Source organism: Syngnathus acus, chromosome 10 (genome assembly GCF_901709675.1).
Source record: "Syngnathus acus chromosome 10, fSynAcu1.2, whole genome shotgun sequence".
NCBI lineage: Eukaryota > Metazoa > Chordata > Actinopteri > Syngnathiformes > Syngnathidae > Syngnathus > Syngnathus acus.
In genome coordinates, this window is record NC_051095.1 from 5,880,165 (window position 1) to 5,901,196 (window position 21,032).

Sequence of the window (21,032 nt, forward strand, 5' to 3'; positions counted from 1 at the left end):
GCGACTCCACTGAATGCACCACCACGCGCCGGTTGAAAAAGTAACGAGAAAAGGAGGACTACGGCCAAAAAAGCTCCCGAACTAGGTTTAACATGTGCAGGCTTGCACAAAGTTCCCCCTAGTAGAGAGAAAAACTTAGAAAGAAAACTAGAAATAATAACTAAGAGTGAAAAAGGGAGGAAAGAAGGGAGAGCTGTTGCAACAGGCTGCACGCAGGGCGGCACCATCTTGATCTAATGTCCCCTGGTCGTTCTGCTACTTTTCTGCACAAACGTCACGAGTAAGATGTTATTTCTAAGTACGAAAAACAATTAATGCTAAATTAGGAAAAACTCAGTTTAACCTTCATCGTGTGTGCTTTTTATTTTGCGATCAAAACTCAGAAACACACGTTTTACACAACATTTTATGGTCAGTACCTCCAGTGTGTTGGTTTATTTTGTAAATAGACCTGGAATAAAATATTAGATATTAGACAGAATATTAGACTTGCTTGTCTTGTGTGCTGACACCGTGGTTCGATTCCCACATATGGATGTGTGTGAATGTGTGTGTGTGACAAAAATAACAAATTACATCCACCACCAGAGGCCGCTACGGCGCTGCAACTTTTACGCACATTTTACGCATGGGTCACGTGGCTTCAAGGCGTTCGGTGGGCGGTTCCCCCACACCCGAAGGCTTAATTGAGTTCACCCTGAGTCCCGGCTAGCGTGAAGTCGAGTCCACGATGGTCTGCGATCCGGTGAGCCTGCAGTGAGTCGCCCCCGCGGCCACACCGACGATGGTCGCTGTCTGTCGCCTCCTTACCGGAGCTCACTAGTGCCCAGAGCTTCTCGTGCCGAACATGCGTGGCCAGCACAGTTTCCCGTGCGTCTTGCTCCTGTCCCTGGCCTTGGTTCAGGTCCTCGCCTTTCTGGCGTTCCAGCCGTGTGGGATTGCGGCCGGATCCAAAATGTCTCCCCGTCGCGGCAGGCGCCGCCGCGACGCCGAGGCCCCAGGCGCACACCACCGGCCGCTGACCGACGAACAGAAGGCCGACCAGAACCTGCAGTTCATGTTGAGTTTGTACAGCAGCGCGGCGGGACCGGGCGGTAGACCCAAACAACACCGGAAGTTCGGCTCCAACACAGTACGGCTGCTCAGACCCTCCGCGTCGTCGGTGCAGTACCTACCGGCGTCCAAAAGTAAGAAATACATTCAGTGAGCCATTTTTTTTCTTTTCTTTTTTGTATTAGTGGGCCATTGCTTGACAGGTGCAAACATGCTTTATTCTGGCTAAAAGTCTGAAAACGTCAAAACGGCTTTAATCAGATCTGATTTGACTACTTTATATGGGGTTACTAGGTTTCATGGATGCCAAAGTCTTGGCATAGGTCTAGTCATCTCAACGTGTCTTTTTGTTCTTACCTTAAAGACCACCACTACAACTTCAGTGTCCAGTACCATGTGGACATTCTTTCTTCGGAGCAGCTGATCCGAGCATCCTTTGTTCACCTTCGATCTTCTGCCGCTCTCATGCCTCCCCGCTGCCACGCTGAGGTCATGTGGCCAGGCGAGGAGAGCCTGCTCACCACCATGGAGCCCCATCAGCGCTGGACAGAGGCGGACGTCGGCACTCGCGTGCTCCGAGGCAAAAAGGACGGGGGACGCTTGACCCTCACTGCTCAGTACTGGTGCACAGAGCAGGAGGGGAACCAAGAAGGCGAAGGCCCGTCTCGTCAGTGGCAAAGAAACTACCACTTGGAAGCCCCGTCACTGCTTTTGTACCTGGAGGAGGAAAAGCCTGGGCAAGACTGGGTGATGAGGCAGCTGCCCAAAGGGAGAGACCTCATGAGTTGGTTGAGCCGCTGGCACCCCTTCCTCCGCCGGCGCCGCAGTTCCAGAAGCTCACCGCCGGATCCTCCGACCACTCACGCCTCCGCCTCCATCATCGCTGCGGCAAAAAGCAAAACTGGAACGCCTAAGAACCGCTGCAAGCTGCACTCCTTTCACCTGTCTTTCGAGAAGCTGGGCTTGGGTCACCATATCGCGCCGCCCGTCTACAACCCTCGCTTCTGCCAGGGCGACTGCCCGCATGTGCTGACCTACGGCTACCACTCGCCCAACCACGCCATCATCCAGACCATCATCCACGAGCTGGGGGTGGGCGATGTCCCGCTGCCCTCCTGCGTGCCCTACAAGTACATGCCCATGAGCGTGCTGGTGGTGCACAAGAAGAAGGTAGAGTACAAGGAACTGGAGGACATGGTGGCAGAGTCGTGCACGTGCCGCTAGAGGGCGCTGCGGCCACTACAATGGCTTTCCACACAAGCAGGCGCAGGCCGGGGCCGTGTTTGGACTTTGCGCTCGTGCCGAAATGCGAACCAGCATTCACCGTCACTTTGTGTTAAGCAGTGAAAATAAACAGGGCTAACTTGCTCCAAAGCATTCCAAACTCAAACATTGAAAGCATGTCATCTTGTATGCCGTGTTGATCCGAAAACTGAAGCACCGTTTTTGCCTTTGGCTTATTTATTAGACTTAGACTCATGATGCTAACCAATAAGATTTTAACGTGTCTGACGCAAAGCTCAAATAATCTGTTTTGTACCTAATTCTAACAGGAGGGGGTCCCAGGAAACTGCACAAACGAAGGAAATGTTCACCAATGCAATTTCAGTCTCATATCTGCTCAAGCAACATATCTGTCTAGCTCTGGGGAGACTCCCTTCCTTTTCTTATCTGTGAGAGGCCCTCACTAGTTATGAACAGAACACCTTTGTTCTTTGTTCAAGAGAAGTTGTTTCTTTTTGATACCTTGTAGTTTCATAAATTGTTGTTGATCGGGACAGTTTTTAAGTTATCCCACATTTACTCAATGTTTGTTTAAGTAGACCATGCAAGTTATCTCACATCTACTTAACGTTTGTTGGAGTGTATGCACGAGAGGTATCTGATTATTTACTTATTATTAAAGTCAAAAGTGAAAGTCTGCTTAATTGTCAATTTCTTCTCATGCCAAGACACACAAAGAGATCGAAATTACGTTCCCACTATCCCACGGTGACAAGACATAGCACACAATATTCCTACAAGTAAACAACACAAAAAATAAAAACAAGAAGGCACAAACAATGAAATAATAAGAGTGATGAATAAATAATATATAAACAAATAACATAATAAGAGGAGCAAAAATGGAGATTGAAATTGGAAAGTGTTAGGCTACGGATTTTAGTTATTGATCTGACTCCAAATTGCGATCAACACTTAACACTGGGGGTCCCTCACACTAATATTCGTGTGTTCTTGAGACCATCAAGAGACAACACATTCTTCCGGCTTGGCCAGTTATAAAGAAACACAATTATGAATATTCAAGCATGCAAAACATTGTGGCCTTCACATTCCTTTCCACTTTATTATGCGACTACACGAGCACACTTCTACTGAAACTTATATTGATATGATTACCGTGTTTTCCGCACTAAAAGGCGCACCGGATTATAAGGCGCACCTTCAATGAACGGCCCATTTTAAAACTTTGTCCATATATAAGGCGCACCGGATTATAAGGCGCATAAAATAGAAGCTATACTGCAAAAAACTGAGGTTGACTAGGGTTGCGGTATGCATCCACTAGCCAATAAAGATTAAAGATTAAAGTCCCAATGATCGTCACACACACACCTGGGTGTGGTGAAATTTGTCCACTGCATCTAATCCATCCCCTGGGGGAGAGGGGAGCAGTGAGCAGCAGCGGTGCCGCGCTCGGGAATCAGTTGGTGATCTAACCCCCCAATTCCAACCCTTAATGCTGTGTGCCAAGCAGGGAGGCAATGGGTCCCATTTTTTATAGTCTTTGGTATGACCCGGCCGGGGTTTGAATCCACAACCTCCCAGTCTCAGGGCGGACACTCTACCACTAGGCCACTGAGCTGGTAATAACCAACGAGCCCTCTGTAAACAATCGCGTTTCTCAAACGATCTCCTATAAAATGATCGGAACTGACTAAAGTTCGATCTAACGCATTGGTACTACTTACCTATGTTTCCCTTCCATATCGATCCGTAGATTTACTCGAAACATTAACAGAGCAGCCTATTTTGACATGAAATAGCCTGGTGCGTATAGCAGCTATCGTTATAGCATTAGCCATCCGCAAAGTCCCACGAGCCTCAGCTCGCAATCTCCCATGAGCCTCAGCAAAGTGTAAACAATCGCGTTTCTCAAACGATCTCCTATAAAATGATCGGAACTGACTAAAGTTCGATCTAACGCATTGGTACTACTTACCTATGTTTCCCTTCCATATCGATCCGTAGATTTACTCGAAACATTAACAGAGCAGCCTATTTTGACATGAAATAGCCTGGTACATATAGCAGCTATCGTTATAGCATTAGCCATCTGCAAAGTCCCACGAGCCTCAGCAAAGTGTAAACAATCGCGTTTCTCAAACGATCTCCTATAAAATGATCGGAACTGACTAAAGTTCGATCTAACACATTGGTACTGCTTACCTATGTTTCCTTTCCATATCAATCCGTAAATTTACTCGAAACATTAACGGAGCAGCCTATTTTTAAATGAAATAGCCTCGTGGGTACAACAGCTATTCGGTGACGCCCCCTGACTACAGTTGCCGTAATGTTGGGAAGCGATACGACCTTGTAATTTACTAGTCGTACTAAAACGTACTGAAACATTTTGGCAGAGCACTGTGTACAACCAGTATGGATCAACAAATTCATCAATTGATCCATATATAAGGCGCACTGGACTATAAGGCGCACTTTTGAGAAAATTTTAAGTTTTTAGATGCGCCTTATAGTCCGGAAAATACGGTATATATAAGTCTATCGCAGCCTCAATAAAATATATTTGCAAACTGCCAAAAGCATATATTGGTATGACTATGAGTCTAGCGCCGGCTTAATAAAATATGTTTGCAAACTGCCGAAAGCACATTTCCCTTTATTCCCTCTCATGACCTCATTTATGGTTTTCTCGATCAACCGGACAGTGAGTGATCTAATACATGGAATACAACAACCACATAAAATACAACTTACGAATAGCACTCCTCCTAAAATTAATTCAGAAAATCTCGAAAAGCATTTCGGGCCCTTCACTTTCCTTCTCCGTATTGCTACTCCTACTCCTTCTGTCCCCCCCCCCTCTTGGCCGTGTCACGGACCCGGCCAAACAGGAATACCTTCATTCTGATGGAACAAACTCTGGGGCCAGACGGAGTTGCGAGTAGTCAAAGTCAAAGTCTGCTTTATTGTCAATTTCTTCACATGCCAAGACACACAAAGAAATCAAAATAACGTTCCCACGGTGACAAGACATAGTACACAATATACACACAAGTAAACAACACAAAACAAAATAAAAACAAGAATGTACAAACAATGAATAAATAAGAGTGATGAAGAAATAATAAATTAATAAGTAGTGATACCACCGGCTTCCTTTGAAGTCGAGCTGGGCCGCGTGAGACGTCCTGGCTACGAAACGAAAGGGGCTCTTCCACCGGGGGTCCGTCCACTTCCTGGAGATGACTCGGACGTACACATACGGCGTGAGCTGTTTCTCCACTGACACGCCTTCCTCCGCCGCAGCCGCAGCGGATTTCTCTCCAATCTGTGCAGAAACACTGGATACCAAAGCAGACAAATAGGACCAGTATGCTGTATGAGACAAATTTGGTACCGGAACATCCTCTGGTGTGACGAGCGTCGTCGCTGGTCCCGGCATTAGACAACCCGTCATCAATTCAAACGGTGCGAATCCAGTGTGCCTGTTAACGGATTGTCGCACAGACAGCAAGGCAAGCGGAAGTGCTTGTAGCCAATTCATTGTCGTCTGAGCAATGATTTTGGCAGATTTCTCTTTCAAAGAAAGAAAGACACACGGACTTTGTCGCTCAGAAGATGAGCTGTCAGTAAATACGTTTCGCAGCGTGTAAATTAATGTCTGATGGTATTTAGACCTGACAGTCATCCTCGGTGCGCACGGAGTGCAAGATGGAAGCAAAGGGTTGCTTGCAAAGCGGATGCTCGGCTTTGTTGTGTGACCACACCTGGATGCATGGGAAACAGAAGCGATGGCGGCAAACATGCAACTCATCGCCGTGGGGGCCATCACCCGAGCAGACAAGAGACGCAACATAATGTCATTGTTTGTGGAAACACAAGATTTGTGTGAGAAAATTGAAGCAGTAGCACACTAACACTTGATTACCAGCAGGGCTGTGGACTCGGTCGGATTATTGCACCGAGTCCGAGTCCGGCCTCTTGACCACGAGTCTGAGTCCGGCTGTCCATTTTTTTTCTGTTAATTCATGTGACTGCTTAGTCTTTATTCAAGGCTAATTTAGATCAAAATCTAAATAATTACAACAGTTTTGTGATGGCTTTGTCTTTATTAAACATATAAACGAATACAATAAACAGATTCTTTCAAGTTTTAATCATTAATTACACCATTATAGCTCAGACATTTATCTAAACACAAATAATTAGTGACGACCCCACAACTATCGAAACACATGAATGATATAAGCTGGGTGACATAATCGTCCTTGACATTGGTACATAATGTAAACATTAGCCTAAGTGCAACTCAACGTGGCCGCATTGATCGTAATTTACGCTCCGTTCCCCCCCCCAAATCTAGAGGCAAAACATTATTCTCTCGCTACTCCCGGGTTCTTCCATCTTGGCTGCGCGCGGGGCATTGTGGGTCTTGTACGTGCACGCACGCACGCAGGCAGGCGGGCGCGCACGCAACAACTAAATTTGTCTTCATAACAAGCAAGCAGGGCTGTGGACAGTATTCCTACGCGCATTCTCAGCAGCATGATGAAAATAAAATTCAATAACGTCACTGAGGCATATTTTAACGAACTCCACTTCATTGTATGGCTTTTTAGCCCGTGCAATGTTCCAAGCCAGTTGACACAATGCAAGTGTGACAGTCTCTGAGTGCTTCGTAATTGTTTTGAAAAACTGTACCTATTTTTCTGCCTGACTTTTCAAAGTCTCCAAACTTGTGCTTGCGAAATTCAGTCCCTTTTGCAAAGTCCTTATCGATATTGGCATGAAGTGAGCTGAAGTGGCGCTGACCATTTGAAGCTTTTAAATGCGCCAATGACGTCCGACATATCAGGCAGAATGGCTTGCCATAGCGTTCAACAAAAAACAACTTTAACTGTTAAAAACGTCCTGTGTTCATCGTCATATATTCGTTTAGCTGTGCATTTTTTCCTTGCCATTTTGGCAAGCGTCTTGTCAGCTTTTCTGGACCTAACGGGCCCCCATAGTCACAGCCGGCGGCGCTCAATGCTGTCAAGTTCTTTTTCAAACTTGATCGTGTGAGCAGCATGCTTTGGAGTCGTTTGGGCGCTGAGAGGAGTGGCTTGGTGAAAATGGAGATGAGTGGCTTGTGGTCGGTTTCCGCTGTGATCTCCCCCCGCCCATACAAATAGTAATGAAATCGCTGACACGCGAACACTATGCTCAGACATTCCTTTTCGATCTGTGCATAGTTACGCTCCGTCTGAGTAAGTGCCCGCGAAGCAAAGCTTACTGGCTGATTCTCCTGCAGCAGGCAACAGCCAAGTCCCTTCTGACTCGCGTCACTCTGTATGGTGACTGGCTTGGTCACATCGTAGTATCGCAGGATCGGGGCCGACGTGACGAGTCGCTTAATCTCCTCGACCGCTGCGTCGTGTTTTGGCAGCCTATGCCATGGGACATCTTTGTCCAACAATCTCCGTAGTGGCTCACACACCTCAGAGAGGCGTGGCATGAACCTCGCGAGGTAGGTCACAAACCCAATGAATCGCTGCACGGCCTTGGCGTCCTCGGGCTGTGGCATGTCCTGGACCGCTCTGATTTTCTCCGGGTCTGCTCTAAGGCCCTCCGCTGATAGGATGTATCCGTGAAAGTTGACCTCTCTGACCCTGAACACTAGTTTCTCAGTCTTAGCTTTACCTCCCTGCATCTTTGCATGAGCGCTAACAGCTTTGTATCATGGTCCCGTGTGGCTATCTCATCTGTCCCCCCACACCCCACAATCAATATATCATCTGCTATAGGTTCCCCCCCATCTAACCCTGCCAGTAGCTCATGCTGTTTTCGCTGGTAAATCTCTGGGGCCACAGACACTCCAAACGGCAGCTTTAACCACCGCTTCCTGCCCCACGGCGTCCAGAACGTGGTGGTGTAACTGCTCTCCTCGTCCAATCTGCACTCTAGAAAGGCATCTCTTGCATCTACTAGTGTAAAGATGCGGGCCCTGGGCAGCTTGTGCAACACATCTTCAAGTGTTGGCATAATGTAGTGGGACCTCTTTAGAGCCTGATTTAATGACTTGGGATCTATGCAAATTCTCAACTTTTCTACCTGCCTGACAATCACCATGTTGCTAATCCACTCAGTAGGCTAAAACACTGACGTTAGGTGGCCATCTGCCTCATACTTATCTAACTGGGCCTTGACTGGCTCCCTGAAGGCCAACGAGACGTTGCGTGGGGAAGCCTGCACTGGGGGTACATTACTATCTAGCACAAACTGAACATCCCCTGGGAGTGACTCAACTGGATCGTTGAAGACATCTGCGTACGTCTGTACAAGATGCTGTCTGGTTAATGGTCCTGAGCTGCTGTGTCTCACCATAAGAAGTTCTTCTGGGATGGTGAAGTGCACCAAGCCTAGCCGCTCACTCGTTTTGCCTGACAACAGAGGTCTGCCACCATCGTACCTGTGCCGAAGAAACCTGCTCCGTCCTGCTTCAATGACTACCGCCCCGTGGCACTTACGCCCATCATCATGAAGTGCTTTGAGCGGCTTGTCATGGAGCACATCCGATCCGTTCTCCCCCCCACCATTGACCCCTTCCAGTTTGCGTACCGAGCCAAACGGTCCTCTGAGGATGCCATCTGCTCTGCCCTCCACTCGGCCCTCACCCACCTGGAGGGGAGGGACTCGTATGTGAGGTTGCTGTTTGTGGACTTCAGTTCTGCCTTCAACACCATTGTGCCACAACGTCTCATCAGCAAACTTGACAAGCTGGGCCTCAGTACCTGCCTCTGCAACTGGCTACTGGACTTCCTCTGTCAGAGGCCACAGGTGGTGCGTGTTGGCGACAAAATCTCCGCCAGCATCACGCTGAGCACAGGGGCCCCCCAAGGCTGCGTGCTCAGTCCGCTGCTCTTCACCCTCCTGACGCATGACTGCACTGCCACCTATAGCGACAACCGCATAGTGAAGTTTGCTGACGACACGACTCTGGTGGGTCTCATCACCAAGGGAGACGAGACTCAATACAGGCTGGAGGTTGACCTTCTGACCACGTGGTGCAGGGACAACAACCTCCTGCTGAACGTCGACAAGACCAAGGAGATTGTTGTTGACTTCCGGAAGGGTCACGCCCAACACCTGCCGCTGACCATCGACGGTGCTGTGGTGGAGAGAGTGAGCAGCGCCAGGTTCCTGGGGGTGCACATCAGTGAGGATCTCTCCTGGTCCACCAACACCGCATCACTGGCGAAGAAGGCCCAGCGCCGCCTGTACTTCCTTCGGAAACTCAGGCGAGCGGGCGCTCCTCCGGCTGTCATGACTACATTTTACCGCGGCACTATTGAGAGCGTCCTCTCCAGCTGTATTGCTGTTTGGGGTGGCAGCTGCACTGACTACGACTTGAAGGCCCTGCAGCGCATAGTGAAAACGGCTGGTAAGACTATTGGTGCTTCTCTCCCCTCCTTGAAGGACATTTACACCTCCCATCTCACCCGCAAGGCGACCAAGATTGTGAGTGATGTGAGTCACCCCGCTCACTCTTTGTTTGATCTTCTGCCCTCTGGGAGGCGGTACAGGAGCCTGCGCTCCCGCACCACCAGACTCTCCAACAGCTTCATATTCCAGGCTGTTAGGATCCTGAACTCGCTCCCCCTTTCTGCGTAGCGTCCTGTTCTTTGCGCTATGCTTACTGTCTGCTGTATGCACACTGGCTCAGTTTTGCTCCTCTTATTTATTGGGTTATTGGTTTATTATTTATTCATCGCTCATTTTATTTATTTGTTATTTTTTATTTATTATTTATTGTTTGTGCCTTCTTGTTTTTATTTTGTGTCGTCTGCTTGTATGTCTCGTCACCGTGGGATAGAGGAAACGGAATTTCGGTTTCTTTGTGTGTCTTGACATGAAGGGATTGACAATAAAGCTGACTTTGACTTTGACTCTGCCCACTTCTCACTATTTCGAACCGTAGCCTGTGTACTCTTCCCTTCACTACGCACTTTGTGCGGAATATCCCCGCGGATTGCATGGATTGGCCTGAATACAATACTAGCCTGGTCTGGCTAGGTAGTAGCTTTGCCCCAGGGTCAAGTCTTCTCATGTCTTTTATGCTCATGACATCACATGTGGCCCCCGAATCAATCTGGCATCTCTGAAACCCACCATGCATTTTCAAGTTAACAAACCATTTCTTCCCTTGCCCCTGAACTGCCCCTATGCTCTCCGCTGTGTAAATGTGTGCTTCCATGTCAGACCTGTCCATGTCCTCGGGTACTTCACCGTCTGCCGCGTGTAGCTGTCTTGTGGCTTGGCCCCTCTTCATGCATACCTTGGCAAAATGATTTGCGGTCCCACAGCTCCTACAGTTTTTTCCAAAGGCTGGGCAAAAATCACGCCCACGCCTGTGCGTGTTGCCGCAGAATCTGCACATAGCGCTGTCATATGTGTTAGGTGTCTGATTTCGAATTCTGTCCGGACGCTCCTGCCTGGGCGGGGGACGTGGCCGCGGGTCATCCATTGTGTGCACTGTCTCCAGAGGCCTGTCCTGCGTGATTGCTTGTATCCTCGTGTTTGTCATCTCCGCCGTTCTGCATATATCTATGGCCGATGCCAGTGTGAGATCTTTTTGTCTGAGCAGCCGGCGGCGCACACTTTCATCACACACACCCAGCACCAGTCTGTCTCTGATCAAGTCCTCTTTGAGTTGTCCATACTCACATGAAGCAGCTTTCTCCCTCAGTTTCGTTACAAACACATCAATGGGCTCCCCTTCATCTTGCTTGCAGTTTCCAAAAACAAATCTCTCAAATATGACGTTTCTAGCTGGTTTGAAGTACTCCTCCAAAGCATCAAGAATAACTTTAACATCCTTCCCTTGGTCTACCGTGAGACCCAAGTTATGCTTGTAAATGTGACGACATTCATTAACCATTACTCTCCGTAGGGTTGCTGCTTGCACTGGTTGCTCTTTCTCTGATAACCCCGTTGCCAGTAAATAGTCTTCAAATTCCCCTCTGAAATTGTCCCAATTGCTTGCTAGGTCGCCGCTCATCTTCATCGCCTCCGGTGGTGGTATATTCGTTGCCATGGTGGGTGGTGTCGTTAGCCTAGCAGGTCGCTAACCGCAGTTTCGCTCGTCTTTGCCTTCTGTCCGTCTGTCCCTCTTCACCTTCTTTCACTGGCCCCGCAGTGAAGCACAGCGCCGTCCAGCCGAACTGTGGTCGGGTCCAGTCACTTCTGACACCATGTTTGTGCGTAATATATGTACTGATATGAATGAGACCCAAGACGACAGCTGTTGTTCCAGTCTCTCTCTGTATTCAACTGCCGCGGCTCGCCTCATGACGTCACACAACACAGCATGACATCCCTAACAGAAACACTTCCTTAAAGTAAGCCTTAAGAACTTTACAGGTTAAGATTAGTCGCAAACAGGTGGTGCATCAATGTCCTTGAGCATCCTGCATTGTTTGAAAATCGCTCATTTTATTTTATTTTATTTATTAATTATTATTTATTATTTATGGTTTGTGCCTTCTTGTTTTTGTTTTGTGTCGCCTACTTGTATGTCTCGTCACCGTGGGATGGAGGAAACGGAATTTCGGTTTCTTTGTGTGTCTTGACATATGAAGGGATTGACAATAAAGCTGACTTTGACTTTGACTTGACTAGAATGGTCGCTAGTTTCAATCCCTGCTATGTGTACAAATCATATTCAAAATGCATTTTTTTACAACAAACTTGAGAGCCTCCCCTTCATTTTCAGTGGGAACAGTGTTGTTGGTCTCCCTTTTTTGCTAGTGCGTCATAGTCTGGAGTCAAATTTGTTGTGGCAATTCTTAGGAGAGATCCGAGGTGTTGGTCCGTTTACCTCGATCTGTGACGGGTTGATGTTGATGTGGCTGAACGTCACGTCGCGTACGTCGAGCCATATTGGCCACTCTTTCTTAAACACTCGGCACTGTGTCCACCTTGCTTTTCCTTGGGCGACTCATTTTAATAGAAGGATTCCAGGGGAAGGTTTGTGGGTGGCTTTAGCGTAAAACTGTATCTGAAAGCTCAGCGCGCGAATTACGAGAATGCTGTCGTCACAGCCCACGCTCTAAATTCGGGACTGATACAAATAGAGCGCGAGTGCGCCATGTCTGTACTACTGAGTACGTACACGCACTTGTGAGTGTGCACCGAGCTTTCTGACACGGCTTCCGGTAGTAAATACGCAGGCGAGCGCTTCCCCATCTACTGGGGAAACGCAGTCATTGCAGGCAAAATGACCCAAAAAAATGTTTAATAATACAATTTATCCAGGGTTGGCGGGCCGGATTAAACGGTCCCGTGGGCCGGATGTGGCCCGCGGGCCGTAGTTTGCCCACCCCTGTGCTATGTGGACATAAGGAACGACGAGCAGATGCACGTCTGCTTCTGGTAAACCTTCCTCAAGGTCTGGAGGGTCACAGTTCAAATCTGGACTCCGGAACCAGGATTCAGATTCACTCTTTTTAGCAACCCGCTTCTTCCTTGACCATAAAGGGAAATGTGCTTTCGGCAGTTTGCAAACATATTTTATTGAGGCTGCGTTAGACTTATATATCATATCAATATAATTTTCAGTAGTGGTGTCAAAGTCAAAAGTCAAAGTCTGCTTTATTGTCAATTTCTTCACATGCCAAGACACACAAAGAAATCAAAATAACGTTCCAACTATCCCACGGTGACAAGACATAGTACACAATATACATACAAGTAAACAACACAAAAAATAAAAACAAGAAGGCACAAACAATGAAATAATAAGAGTGATGAATAAATAATAAATAAACAAATAACACAATAAATAAGAGGAGCAAAAATGGAGCAAGTGTGCATACAGCAGACAAGTGCTCGTGTAGTTGCATGATGGGCGGTAAGGAATGTGCAGGCAACTGCATAAACTTATTTTGTGTGGAAAAGGATGTGCCAGACAGGGAGGACGCCGAACAAGAACACCTCAAGGATGTTCTCAACGGTCCAGACAGGGAGGACACCTTATTTGAACATCTCGAGGCCGACGAGGAACGAGAATAATGGTGGTCGTACCTAACCGCCAGACAGCTGAGGCCGGACACCTGCACTCAGCAGCAATAACACCCTGACGAGGAGGAGATGGCCATCGACCAATCATCACACAATGTTTTGCATGCTTGAATATTCATATTGTGTTTCTTTATTACTGGGCAACCTGGAAGAATGTGTTGTTTCTTGTTGGTTACAAGAACACAGGAATATTAGTGTGAGGGACCCGGGGCCCAGGCGGCTGTATTAACTTGATTTGTCAGGAATAAACAATTGGTAAATTCGGTCTGATTGATCAACTGGTCTTCTCTTTGACAGAACGAACTTGCAAAATTGTTAGGTGCGCCAGTGTGTGGATTAGGACATAACGACTCATGTGTTAAGTGTTGATCGCAATTTGGAGTCAGATCAATAACTAAAATCCGTAGCCTAACAGTACGTATATACTAGGGGTGTAAATCGCGGGTTTTGTCACGATACGATATCAAAGTCGAAGTCAAAGTCAAAGTCAGCTTTATTGTCAATCCCTTCATATGTCAAGACACACAAAGAAACCGAAATTCCGTTTCCTCCATCCCACGGTGACGAGACATACAAGTAGGCGACACAAAACAAAAACAAGAAGGCACAAACCATAAATAATAAATAATAAATAAAATAAAATAAAATGAGCGATGAATAAAAACAGACCAATAACCCATTGAATATGAGGGGCAAAACCGAGCCAGTGAGCATACAGCAAGAACAGGACGCTACGCTGAAAGGGGGAGCGAGTTCAGGATCCTAACAGCCTGGAGTACGAAGCTGTTGGAAAGTCTGGTGGTGCGGGAGCGCAGGCTCCTGTACCGCCTCCCAGAGGGCAGAAGTTCAAACAAAGAGTGAGCGGGGTGACTCACATCACTCACAATCTTGGTCGCCTTGCGGGTGAGATGGGAGGTGTAAATGTCCTTCAAGGAGGGGAGAGAAGCACCAATAGTCTTACTAGCCGTTTTCACAATGCGCTGCAGGGCCTTCAAGTCTTGGTCAGTGCAGCTGCCACCCCAGACAGCAATACAGCTGGAGAGGACGCTCTCAATGGTGCTGCGGTAAAAAGTAGTCATGACGGCCGGAGGAGTGCCCGCTCGCCTGAGTTTCCGAAGGAAGTACAGGCGGCGCTGGGCCTTCTTCGCCAGCGACGCGGTGTTGGTGGACCAGGAGAGATCCTCACTGATGTGCACCCCCAGGAACCTGGCGCTGCTCACTCTCTCCACCACAGCACCGTCGATGGTCAGCGGCAGGTGTTGGGCGTGACCCTTCCGGAAGTCAACGACAATCTCCTTGGTCTTGTCGACGTTCAGCAGGAGGTTGTTGTCCCTGCACCACGCGGTCAGAAGGTCAACCTCCAGCCTGTATTGAGTCTCGTCTCCCTTGGTGATGAGACCCACCAGAGTCGTGTCGTCAGCAAACTTCACTATGCGGTTGCCGCTGCAGGTGGCAGCGCAGTCATGCGTCAGGAGGGTGAAGAGCAGCGGACTGAGCACGCAGCCTTGGGGGGCCCCTGTGCTCAGCGTGATGCTGGCGGAGATCTTGTCGCCAACACGTGGCCTCTGACAGAGGAAGTCCAGTAGCCAGTTGCAGAGGCCGGTACTGAGGCCCAGCTTGTCAAGTTTGCTGATGAGACGCTGCGGCACAAACAGCAACCTCACATACGAGTCCTTCCCCTCCAGGTGGGTGAGGGCCGAGTGGAGGGCAGAGCAGATGGCATCCTCAGAGGACCGTTTGGCTCGGTACGCAAACTGGAAGGGGTCAATGGTGGGGGGGAGAACTGACCGGATGTGCTCCAAGACAAGCCGCTCAAAGCACTTCATGACGATGGGCGTAAGTGCCACGGGGCTTCTTCGGCACAGGTACGATGGTGGCTGCTTTGAAACTCGACGGGACGATGGCCTGCTGCAGGGAAGTGTTAAAGATGTCCGTGAAGACACCCGCCAGCTCACCAGCGCAGTCCTTCAGCGCTCGACCCGGGATGTTGTCCGGGCCCGCCGCCTTACGGATGTCGATAGCGGCAAGTGTCCTCCTCACGCTGTCGGCGGAGAGGCACAGGGGCAGCTCGTGGGAAGGGGGAGTGGCCTTCAGTGGGCAAGTGCTGTTCTGAGCGTCGAAGCGAGCAAAGAAGCGGTTGAGGTCATTGAGCAGACGGACGTCGCCATCACAGCTCTGCGGCGCGGGCTTGTAGTCCGTGATGGTCTGAATGCCCTGCCAAAGGCGCCGTGCGTCCCTGCTGTCCTTGAAGTGGGCGGTAATTTTGCCCGAGAACGCCCTCTTCGCTTCTTTGATGCCCCGGGACAGGTCGGCCCTCGCAGTCCTCAAGCCAGCCTCATCCCCCGCCCGGAAGGCTTTGTCCCTGGCCCTCAGCAGCCTGAAGACAGCCCCCGTCAGCCATGGCTTCCGGTTTGCCCGAGTGACGACGGATACTGAGTGTGTCACATCATCAATGCACTTCCCGATGTAGGAGGAAACAGAGTCAGTATACTCCTCAATGTCCGCCCGACCGTCGCAAGTGCCCGCCCTCCTAAACACGTCCCAGTCGGTAGAGCCAAAGCAGTCACGAAGCGCATCAGAGGCACCCTCAGGCCACACCCGCACCCGCTTGCGAACTGGTCTGGATGTTCTCACCTTTTGTCTGTATACGGGCAAAAGCATAACAGTGAGATGGTCAGAAAGCCCAAGATGGGGGAGGGGGGCGGCTTTGAAAGCTCCTTTATGCGAAGAGTAGACCAGGTCCAGGAAGCTGTCGCCACGCGTAGGAAAATCAACATGCTGGTGAAGCCTCGGAAAAACAGACTTCAGATTAGCATGATTAAAATCCCCAGCGAAGATGGTGAAACCGTCAGGGTGCGCTGTCTGTTGGTCACTGACAGCCTGGTACAGTTCACTAAGAGCCGCGACCCTGTCGCCTCCGATGTTGGAAGGCGGGATGTAAACCGCGACCAGCAGAATCGCGGTAAATTCCCTCGGCAGGTAAAAAGGACGGCACTTAATGATCACAAACTCCGCCAGTGGCGAGCAGTGCCTGCATACCACCACAGAGTCCCGGCACCACTCGTCACGGATGTAGACGCATAGTCCACCTCCACGAGATTTCCCCCCTCGTACAATGGTCCGGTCCGCCCGATAGCACGCTAGCCGCTCCAGACGTACAGCCGAGTCCGGAATGTTGACGGTCAACCAAGTCTCAGTGAACACGAGCACACAGCAGTCACGCACCGTCCGGTTCGTAGATCTCAGCAAGCGAATGTAATCCATTTTGTTGTTGATATCATATCGATACAAAGACCCACGATACGATATTTGCCGATATCTTAAAGCCTGCTGTGATTCATTCACGATACATCACGATATAGTGGTCCACGATCGATATTTTTTATTTTTATTTTAAATAAAAAATATGGAACAATATCCTGATTTAAAACAATTCATACGCAAAATCATCAAGGTACTGCAAACTCTTTATTTAGGAAATTACAAGAGTATTGTAGTATACAAAGTGCTTATTTTAACACTGAACTTTATCAAATTCCTATATTTTTTCTCATATAAGTAAAGAAAAATGAATATTCTTTCTTTTTTTGTCATACCATTAACTTTAAAGTGCATTACTGAACTATTTATTTACAATAATTTTAATTGTCCGTTGAGCCATCTTTTCTTTGGAATCCAAAGTGCTACCAAACGAATGACTTGAAGCCCAAAGGGGAGCGAATTTCCTCATCTTCTTGGACACTAGCCATAGCACCAGCCCAGGAGCCGCGTAGTTGTCGGCTCCCCTTTCACGTGCCTGCTCTGCTCACAGCACAACACGCCGCGTACTGCTCCCGGAAAGAGGAAGCAAGCAACAATGAACTGGATTTCAAAATAAAGTCGCGTCTAATGTCCGAGGTCAAACACGGCGATATAAATCGATGTTTACGTTTAGCATCGATGCCAATAAATCGTAGAGCATTATATCGATTAATCAATGTGTATCGATGAAGCGTTACACCCCTAGTATATACGGCTTGAATGCATCTATGCAAACACACACAAACCTGCTTTTATATTTGAAGGGGCAAGCAAAACATTCAAAAGTGGAGCAGAGGAGGGTGTCATGAGATAATACAAATATATAAAATATAATTTATTTGAGGGGATTTGGGGGCACAACGTCTATGTAACCGGGCCAGCCCTGCCCCTGCCTTGACCCTGGTTCTGTGTAGAAGTACATTTGCCACATCTAAAATAGCAGACGACCTGCCATAACACGCGACAGACTAACCCGCTCCAGACGTCTTGTCTATGGGCTGCATCATGGAGGGTAGGGATGGGCGGATCGATACCAAAATATCGATAAATCGATTCAGGCTGCTCATTTTTGAGTATCGATCTCCCTAGCTAAAATATCGATACTTACAATTATTTAATTATATTTTTCCTCGTTTTTTTCTGCTCCAATTTGACGACTTGCACTCATGCTAGCACTACTTTTCCTTCCGCCTGCTGCACCGGCGTGTCCTGCTCTGCTCTGCTCCCGCCCCCTTTTCTCACAAGCCAAGCCCTCCTCCTCCGCCCCCCTTTCCAATCCAAACACAAACAAGCATGGCCACGGCGGCGGCCCAGTCCGAACGTAAGAGAAGTCTGGTTTGGAGGTATTATATTTTAGTTAATAACAACGAGGCAAGATGTGAAATATGTCACAGAACGATTAAATATTATGGCAACACCACAAACTTAACAAAACATTTAAGTAAAATTCACCCCACGGTTCATGAAGAGCTGCAGTTGAAACGTGCCGCAGACACTAAGGCAGCGACGGAAAACCCTGCAGCCACACCGAGGCTAAGGTACCAAAGTACCTTAGAAGCAGCGTTTCAGAAAGGCAAGACATATCCAGGTATCAGGTGCTAACCAAAAATCGTAAGCATTTGTGGTTGATGTGCTATTTGAAGCAATAATTACAGCGCTTTAGTCAGTCATTTATAAATAAAGTTTTCCCCTTTTCAATTTGTGGTCGAACGCCATACGTCTTATTTGTAACTCCACTTCCTATAAACAACACTAAAGTATTACACTATTAAATGTAAGTATCCAGTGGCTTTACAAATTGATAGTTTTGCTGCTCATGACGATTAAGCCCTGCATCTCTGTTGGTACCATGTCTCTTTTTACAATATACTAAAAGACAAAACCTTTTCCCAACAACAGAGAGAGAAAGAAAAAAGTAAAGAATAGCTCCTTTTAATTAAAGTTATACTATTAATATGCATCTTCCATTAATGTTTTTCTAAAAAGGTTAATAATTCATGTACATGACGTAATACTTTTTTCTACAAAATTTAATAGATGACTCTCCAAGAGCAAGTATCATTTGCAGTGAAACACCTGCTGTAGTATACAAATGTGCAGGTCAATAGAGGCTTTGCAGCTGACGTCATCAAGCTACCCACATTAGCTTGGCGGCCATCTTGGCGGTCAACTTTTCAGTGCCTGTCAACGACTCACACACGCTTTCTTGTTATATCTGCTGCTATTTGAGCTTAAAAATGCCGGATACCTGCTGTGCTGTTGGATGTAGCAATAGACGAGGCGATAAACCAAATCTTAGCTTCTATAGATTTCCGGCGAACATGAAAAAACGTGATAAATGGATCGCGGATATTCGTCGTGAACGATGGAAACCTACGATTTACACAAGGATATGCAATGAGGACTTCATATCAGGTATGTAAACAAACCATTCACCCCTGACTTGTTTCACAAAATGTGAAATAATACAATATGGGATGATACAAATATGATTGTTGAAAATGCTGGGTGCATTTTTAGAAAGGCAGCAAGAGCAGCAAGGCAGGTGTTGGATTTGGTCCACAATTTAGGGAGCGCTATCTGCGCCTCACGGCAAAAGCCATTGCCAATCACCTGTTATCCAATTCACTCACTGCGTGCTCGTTTAATTTCTTCAGATTTAGGAAAATGCAAAGACACTGAAGCAGAAATTAGACTTACACAGGTTGGGTGAGTTCAATCATAATTCTTGTTAAGAAAGCTCTGTTTTCAGGAAAGTACAATACAGCGCTGGGCCTTTCAAGAGCAGAAAGTCTCCATTCAGAAAAGGCAACGTTCAAGGTTCTTTGGTCAGCTTATATTCAGTTGGTGTGGGGCGAGTTTGATGGGTGATGAGTCGTTGGGGTGGGGCGAGTTCGCAGTAGAGTTTGATTCAATGGGAGTGGGTGCTGGTTCTGGACGATTCGGTGTGTGTGTGGGGGCTGTTGTCTTCCATCCCGTCTTTCGGCCTTGGTGATCATCTTTGGCCGAGTCCTTGGCTGTCTCCCTCTGGCACCAGCTGGTTTTTATCTCCAAGTGACCTTCCTGTAAACATTCTCCTCCATCCTTGCACATATGCTGTCGTACCTCATTCTTTCACTTTTGTCATTTTGTACGAATTTATGTGAGCTTTTGGCTGTCACATCATTAATCTATTACTGTTCCCTGACTATGCAAAGTTAGTTCTTTTGATACTCCATGTCTTTGCTCACATCATTATATTCTTAGTTTAATCATGCTTCCCACCATATCTTTTATTTGTTAGGCAAAACATTTCCCTCTGTGCAGAGCGTTCAGTAGTAATCGAAAAGCTGGTGTCCCGCATCTAGGCGACATATGACGTTTAGTCAAAACACAAGATATAATCAAGTACTGAACGGTCGAGACGACTCTGGCCGTGTCCATGATTTAGAGAAAAGACATCAGGCATGCATTACACAGTTCCTTAAGGGTCATTAAGCTATTTAGGCAACATATCAAAAGACATTTATTTTGCAGTGCACAGAAATACATATTGAATCGTGAAGTTGTAGCAACCTCTGTTATTATCTTATATCAGCGTATCTGTTATTGTGGCTAGGCGGGTTTTGTGTCTTTTGACCCTATTCCTTCACAGGGAATGGGATGATTTCTTCAGTTCACCCCCCCGTTTTTATTTTGTGTTTATTTTTTCATGATGCTTCATCTGATTGGCTTGAAAACGTTATCAATGTAAATATTGAATTATATTTATTGGTTAAGTTTTCAAGCCAATCAGATGTGGCATCATGCAAAAATAAACAAATAATAAAAATGGTAGCAACTTGAACAGACAGGTACAGTATCTGAATGATTTCACTCTATTCAGTTTTTTAATATGTCAAGTTATGAAATGCCATTACAAAACAAATCGACGAGGTAATTATAAATATCTGGATATGAGAGTTCAGGCAGGTCGGCTGTTGCAAAATGCTCGGGCGATTTTAGCATGCTTCTCGGTAAAAGGTACGGATCCGTTGTGCCAACAAGGTTCAACTTCTCTCTGTAACGTTTCTTGGATTCTTTATCCAAATGCCCAACTTCGTTGGATAGCAAATCAGCCATAATTCGGATGAAATCGGTGAAAATGTAGCGCAGAAATCAAACAATCTATACAAACACGTAGGAACGAGCTGACGAGTTGACCGCCAAGATGGCGGCATAACACAAAATCACGTGATAAAACCACGTGACTGCAAAGCCTCTATAGCAGGGGTGGGCAAACTACGGCCCGCGGGCCACATCCGGCCCACGGGACCGTTTAATCCGGCCCGCCAACCCTGAATTAATTGTATTATTAAACTTTTTTTTTTTGTCATTTTGCCTGCAAT

General features: G+C 47.3%; 1 protein-coding gene across 1 annotated transcript; it reads left to right on the plus strand.

Moving 5' to 3' along the window:
- Positions 1-691: 691 nt before the first annotated feature.
- bmp15 (bone morphogenetic protein 15) lies at positions 692-16,873 on the plus strand. The gene is made up of 3 exons (XM_037262725.1): positions 692-1,187; positions 1,418-2,661; positions 16,863-16,873. The coding sequence occupies exons 1-2, from the start codon at positions 848-850 to the stop codon at positions 2,275-2,277; spliced, it is 1,200 nt and encodes a 399-aa protein (XP_037118620.1). The 5' UTR covers positions 692-847; the 3' UTR covers positions 2,278-2,661; positions 16,863-16,873.
- The last annotated feature ends 4,159 nt before the right edge of the window (positions 16,874-21,032 follow it).